The sequence below is a fragment of the Leuresthes tenuis genome, unplaced genomic scaffold (genome assembly GCF_036924035.1).
Source record: "Leuresthes tenuis unplaced genomic scaffold, fLeuTen1.0.hap1 SCAF_15, whole genome shotgun sequence".
NCBI lineage: Eukaryota > Metazoa > Chordata > Actinopteri > Atheriniformes > Atherinopsidae > Leuresthes > Leuresthes tenuis.
This window is the reverse complement of record NW_027325369.1, coordinates 30788032-30795110: the sequence shown is the minus strand read 5'-3', so window position 1 is coordinate 30795110 and position 7079 is coordinate 30788032. Positions and strand designations below refer to the sequence as shown.

At 43.2% G+C, this 7079-nt stretch overlaps 1 protein-coding gene across 1 annotated transcript; it reads right to left on the bottom strand.

The window, feature by feature from the left end:
- Positions 1 to 370: 370 nt before the first annotated feature.
- LOC140269940 (alcohol dehydrogenase 1-like) lies at positions 371 to 7007 on the bottom strand. Its single transcript, XM_072364965.1, has 9 exons — positions 6900 to 7007; positions 6100 to 6201; positions 5282 to 5423; positions 5097 to 5181; positions 4740 to 4962; positions 4317 to 4577; positions 2823 to 2955; positions 1171 to 1309; positions 371 to 1094 (listed from the first exon to the last, which is right to left on the bottom strand). The coding sequence occupies exons 1-9, from the start codon at positions 6915 to 6917 to the stop codon at positions 1064 to 1066; spliced, it is 1134 nt and encodes a 377-aa protein (XP_072221066.1). The 5' UTR covers positions 6918 to 7007; the 3' UTR covers positions 371 to 1063.
- Between the last annotated feature and the right edge of the window lie 72 nt (positions 7008 to 7079).

The following is a 7079-nucleotide window of genomic DNA, read 5'->3' as shown; positions in this document are numbered from 1 at the left end:
CGTGTACTTTTCAGACCACAAATGTCACATCTGGGGCATAAAAACAGCATTTTTATCAGTAACATTTGTTTAAAAAAGGCACTGAGGTACAATAAAAGAAGCTAGCATACACAGACTCATGCATCTGCTTAATTAGCAGTAAAAAAAACAAACAAAACGCACATGTTAGGATTAATATCACTCATCAGAAGAGGCTTAATTAGAAAGTGTGGTTTTAGATGTGGTGATGAGCTCAGTAAACAGTTTCTTTCATGATAGTGTTTAAAAGAGTGGTTGTTTAAACAGAAGTAGAGTTAAGTGACAGATAAGAAAGTTTGTGTCACACTAAACACATTACATAGAGAATTCAGTGATATTACACTGGACAGTCTTGGAGAAACCATCTGTTTAGATCATTTATTTTGCTGCAAAAACACTTTGTAATTTACATTCATGATCTCTTACACAATTATCACAATTTGATTGTTCTTGTGACTCTCTTAAAAGTGTTGGTTGCTCAGAGTAATGCATGTGTTTTGTGCACATTATGAATAATCTCGTTACTACGTGGCTGCAGGGTCTTTGCGCCGGTTCTTATTGTGGCTCTTATCGTCAGGGAGGCCTCTTTGGAGTCAAAACACGTGCTAAACTGCCCTAATATGTCCTCTCGGGAGCCAAAACGCGTGCTAAACTGCCCTAATATGTCCTCTCGGGAGCCAAAACGCGTGCTAAACTGCCCTAATATGCCCTCTTGGGAGCCAAAACGCGTGCTAAACTGCCCTAATATGTCCTCTTGGGAGCCAAAACACGTGCTAAACTGCCCTAATATGCCCTCTTGGGAGCCAAAATGCGTGCTAAACTGCCCTAATATGCCCTCTTGGGAGCCAAAATGCGTGCTAAACTGCCCCCTTGGTAATTAACATTTATGATCTCTTACACAATTATCACAATTTGATTGTTCTTGTGACTCTCTTAAAAGTGTTGGTTGCTCAGAGTAATGCATGTGTTTTGTGCATATTTTGAATAATCTCGTTACTACGTGGCTGCAGGGTCTTTGCACCGGTTCTTATTGTGGCTCTTATCGTCAGGGAGAAACACTTAGAACAACCCGGATGCTGTGGAAAAAAACAAAACATTGTTATTTATTTACTCTCACAATTAGCTGATCTGATTACTGGAGCGAAAATGTACCATTGGCCTCGCTTCATCAGCTCAACTGCGTCATTGACTTGGTCCAGATTCATGTTGTGAGTGATGAACTCATCCAGTTTCACCTTCTTGTCCAGATAAGCTTTAACCATCTGAGGAACGCCATCTTTACTCTTGAATCCTGAGCCCCAAAAACAGACATAAAAACAGATGGTTTTGATACAAAATCCTGACACTGTGCTGGGGTATGTGATCTGAATGCAGCAGGTGTTTTCTTGTGGACCAATTGTTGAAAAACACATTCTAAAGTGCCCTCTTGGGAGCCAAAACATGTGCTAATGTGCCCTAATATGTCCTCATGGGAGCCAAAATGTGTGCTAAACTACCCTAATATGCTCTCTTGGGAGCCAAAACGCGTGCTAAAGTGCCCTAATATGCCCTCTTGGGAGCCAAAACGCGTGCTAAAGTGCCCTAATATGCCCTCTTGGGAGCCAAAACACGTGCTAAAGTGCTTTTTTTTTTGTTGCTTTTTTTCAAACCCTGCCTTTCAAAAAGTCTGTGCACGCCAGTGGCTGTGTTTTCCTCCTGTGTCGGCCTATGGGTTGGCCTTTGGTATATTCTGCCTTCCTCTCTGCTGTTTCTGTTTTCTTGTTGCAGGTCGCTGTGGGTGGAGCTATACCTGCGTGAGCTCGTCAGTGATGCAGCACACCTGAGCAGGCTGGGCTCAGGAGGTGTTAAAAGCACTGTAGTCTCTCTCTCCCCCTGACCAGCAGACTGGCTTGATCTTTGTCTATTTAATCAAATTATACTGTAAATTATTGCAGACTATGTGGGATTTCCCTCTTTTGTCACACACTTTTGAGCCAGGTTTTCACAAAATGGGGGCTCGTCCGGGATCTGCTGACTGACAGAGCCCAACTGATCCGCATCTGATCAATTTAGTTTAATTTAATTTATTTTAATTCAATGATTCTTTTCTAATCCCGAATGGAAATTATATTGCTCATCAAGAACTTTATTAGGGAACCCCTGTTCAATTGCTTGTTAACACAAATAGCTAATGAGCCATCCGCTTGGCCGCAGCTCAGTGCATTTAGGCTTGTAGCTCAAACCAAGCATCAGTGAAAAACAATAATATTTTTCTCCTGATATTCCCACTGTGCCCTTTTCAGGGCTCCAAGCTTATCCATTTCATGCACCATTGATCTCACATTTCCCATGATGATCAAAGAAAGAAGTAGTTTAACCTTCCTCCTCCTTTCTCTGCATCTCCTCCTCATCTCATCAGGATTTGGGGTCTTATTCCAGGCACTGCATTGGCTTTGGAAAGCTCAATCAACTGCTCCAATTTCAAACAGCTTTCCTGTTTCCATGGATATGCATCATGAGAGATTTGAGAAATAACTCCAGCAGCACAGCATCCAAACTGACATGGAAAAATGTGTCAAAATCTGTGTTTTCATAGGATAAAAGCTTATTTAAGAACAGAGCTATTGCAGCAGGCTGCCCCAGATGTGGCGCCACTCACAGCTAAACCTGGTGAACTTCTTTCCAATTCTGAAAAGAATGAACCAGTGTGCTGATCTAAAGCTAAAGCTAGGTAGCTGTGTGTGCTTTCTGTTCATATATAACAGCATGCAGGGTGTGACAACTTGTGATATTCACATAATTTCACGAGTGGTGTCATGTCTCACCTCCGAACAGGGTTCCCTTCCATGTGCGCCCAATGAGGAGCTGAATGGGTCGGGCGGAAAAGTCATGCATGTCTGTCCAGCCAACGATGACGCTGACTCCCCAACCTTTCACACAAGACTCCAAGGCGCTGCGCTGCATGGGGAAACAGAGAAGTCAGGGTACTTTGTTCATGTTTCTGTTTCTGTATTTATCAGACGCTTTTATCCAAAGCGACTTACAAATGAAGATATAACAGCTTTATAAAAAGCTACCAATAAGCTACATAGAAGGAACCCAGGAGTCCGACTCTGTCAGAGGGGACAGAGTAGAGATAGGGTGCAGGCATAGAAGGAAGTGCAGAAAGATAAAGTGCAGAGATAGAGGGGGGAGGGAAATACAAGGTAAGGGCTGGGATAGGAGATGCTCTCTGAAGAGCTGGGTTTTCAGGAGCTTCTTGAAGATAGACAGGGACGCCCCTGTTCTGGTAGCGCTCGGTAGGTCATTCCACCATCGTGGGACGACACATGAACAGAGTTTGGATTGTCTTAGGCGTGGTGTAGGAGCTGCTAGACGACAATCCTGGGACCAACGGAGGGACCCAGTTGGGACAGAAGCCTTTGCAAGAGCCTTCAAGTAGATGGGAGCCGTTCCATTAAGCTCTTTGTAGCTAACATCAGGGACTTGAACCTGATGCGGGCGGCTAAGGGCAGCCAGAGGAGCTCAATGAACAGAGGGGGGGCGTGTTCTTTTAGGCTGATCCAAGACCAGACGCACCGCCGCGTTCTGGACCATCTGCAGAGGTTTCACAGGCTGGAGAGCAGTTAGGAGAGCAGTTAGGAGACCAGTTAGGAGACCAGTTAGGAGAGCGTTGCAGTAGTGAAGGTGGGAGATGACCATGGCCTGCACCAGGAGCTGGGGGGCATGTTGGGTCAGGTATGGTCTGATCTTTCTAATGTTTAGTAATGCAAAGCGGCACGAACGAGCAACTGAGGTAACGTTTAAAATGCAGTGGTTTCTTTCGCCAGCTAAACCGAAATAATGGATTGAGGTGGATTATAATTCAACTGAATTGTACTGCATTTAAATTGACTTTAGTCACTTTATCTGTAAAGTGCCTTAAGATGGTTTTTGTTGTGTATTGTCATGAAAAATAGATCTGAACTGAGTGAAGCTCCTCAAAACAGACGTCACAAAGAGGCTTATTCCTAAGGCCATTCATTCAAGAGCTGTATATCTGATCTGAATCTTTCAGAAAGGCACACAGTCTAATACATAAGCTCTGCCATGGCTGCAGGGAGGGTTTCAAAGTAATTATTTTGTTCATCGTTTTACACTGGAGGGAGCTGCAAGCAGTTGGGTTAGGTATGGTCTGATCTTTCTTATGTTTAGTAATGCAAAGCGGCACGAACGAGCAACCGAGGTAACGTGATCTTTGAAGGTTAGTTGGTCATCAATCATGACACCCAATCATGTTCAGTTTGTAAATATCAACAAAACGCCTTAAATCTCCTCACCATGACTCCCACATTTCCGATGCATTCAAAGGAGAAATCCACCCCTCCGTTAGTCAACTCTATCAGCACCTCGCTGATAGGTTTGCTGTGATCCTTGGGGTTCACAAAGTCAGTGGCACCAAACACTTTGGCCTTCTCAAACTTATCTGGATTGATATCAACGGCTACGATCCGTTTGGCTCCTGCAGCTTTGCAGCCCATGACAGCAGCCAAACCCACGGCTCCGAGGCCAAAGACAGCGCAGGTGGAGCCCGGTTCAACCTAAAGCAGGAGACTTTGGTCAACATTTCACTTTAGACGGATCATTTCCTGTGGTAATGAATAGCCCTGTCTCACTAATGTGCAACCACAGACAGTTACTCTGTTTAACTTCAAATGTCTCATCTCAAACTGGTATTTTCCCAAAGGGTCGCACATACAAACCTTTGCAGTATTAACTGCGGCTCCATAGCCAGTGCAGATCCCACAACCAAGGAGACAGACTTTATCCAGAGGAGCGGCAGGATCGATCTTAGCCACACAAATCTCCTTCAACACAGTGTACTCAGAGAAAGTACTGGTTCCCATGAACTGGACCACCTTCTTCCCCTTACAGGTAATCCTTGAGTTTTCAAACACCTTCTTGTCATGTCCAGGGTCCAGAATCCTGAACAAAAGATGTACGACTGTGACTTTAAATGTCAGCATAAATGAGCGATTTAAAGGTTAATTTACCATCAAAAGGGTCAACAATCTTATGAATGAAATTAAAGGACGAGAGGAAGAAGATGAGCTCAGTACCCTTTTTCGCACAGGTTGGTCTTAGGACTCTTGCAGAAGTGACATTCTCGACACTGGGACATGAACAGCGGTATAACCTTGTCTCCTGAGTTTAAATAACAACATGTCAAAAGAACTTCAATTTGATGTATATTATATGTGGAACAGGTGTTTTTTGGTGCCGTAGCTAGTGAGGGTTGGCTGACCTGGCTGGAATTCAGTCACACCAGAACCGACGCTTTCCACGATGCCAGCTCCCTCGTGGCCAAGAACTGCTGGGAATCCATCTTTGTTCGTTCCCTCGTAGAGGCGGTACAGATCTGTGTGGCACACCCCTGTGGCCACAATCTGCACAGAGGACAAGCAACACAATGAAAACACTGACACTTGCAACTTAGGTTTCCTAAATCCTGACCTCAGACTGGAGTTACAAATCTAAATTTAAGGAAACAAGAGTTCCTGGACACATTCAAGGGGAGAATCCAGCTTAGATTAAAGGTTTCCCACGCTGACCTGGACCTTTGGTCACATGCAAATTCACAGATCTATCCATCAATCCACCAATTCTTTCCAACATAACACACCTCCCATTCAAACATCTAACATCTAAATGATTAAAAGTTGATAACTGTGAGGATGATTGTCAACGATGAAAATATAGTTGTTTTTGGTTTTGTTTACTCAGAAAACAATAACTGTTTGACATAAAAGTCATGAGAAAAGAGAAATAACAGATCCCACAAACAGTTTATCAGGAAATATATGCGTCCTCTTTTAGCAGTGATGAGTGCTTATTGTTCATGTAGTTAAGCAACAAGGCAACTTATAGGCAGCTGTGTGGTAAATGGCAGTTGGCTGGAAATACGAAACCAGCTTTTCCTCATTTATTTATACAAAACAACTGCAAAAAACAAGTAAAAAATGTTTATCTCTTGGAGTTTTTCGGTGACAGCATGACTGCAATCTGCAGGATGTCTAATCACCTCAGCTCACACTGACACTGACATGTCAGCGAATGCCTCACCTTGATACGGACTTCACCGGCTTGAGGTGGCGCCACCTCAACCTCCTCAACCACCAGAGGCTTGTTGTGCTCCCAGGCTACTGCCGCCTTGCACCTGATGACCTAACAGCCAGTAACATACAGCAAAGTAATGACATATTATTGTAAAACTACATGTTGACTGAACACATCTGTGGTTTTGTGGATATCAGGCACATAAATTTGGGCTTTTTCATTACTAAATGGCATGAAATATTACAAGTTGTTGACTTTAACAGACACAAACAACTCATTGCTTTGGCGGCAGCCAGCTGCTTCAGTTGTTTGTGTTCTAGCTCAAGATGAGCACTTATTCCAAGTCTAAGATTAACTCATGCAGCTCGTACTGTTGGAGCGGGTTTCACAACCTCCGTAAATATGCTCAAATCATATCACAGTAGCTGTGATGATGTTAATATAACTGCCCCTGCAGAAGCAACAATTTAAAGTCCACACATGTGAGATAAAGATGAGTTTTACTGCTGCAGCATTGCTATTAAACGACTGAAGAAGTAGGCTTTTGGAATTTGAAATCTATTTGCAGGCCTTCCTTCCATTTAAAGTCTCTATCTCATATTCAATAGTTTAGACAAAACAGACAGGGTAAAAACTTTGTAAAGATGATAAAAGAAACAGAAAATCAGCACATTAGGAACCTGTGAGTGTAGCTGTTGTAGAATTAAAAAGGTCTTTCTTGCACCTGTGTGTCTGCAGCAAGTTAAACAGTAAAATACACGATTAGAGGCTATAAAGCAACAAGATGCATGTATAATTCTTCCTACCTTCCCAGCAGCTGCCATTTGAGATGCAAAGATGAGCTTTCACAATCCAGAGAGGAGTTAAAAGAAGACTTCAGCTGTAAAACAGGAAGGGGAAACAAGGCCTGTGCACCTTGTCAGATATAAACTTTGAAGGACTTTGACCTCCTGTGAGGCTGTTGTGGAATTAAAAAAACAGCAGCC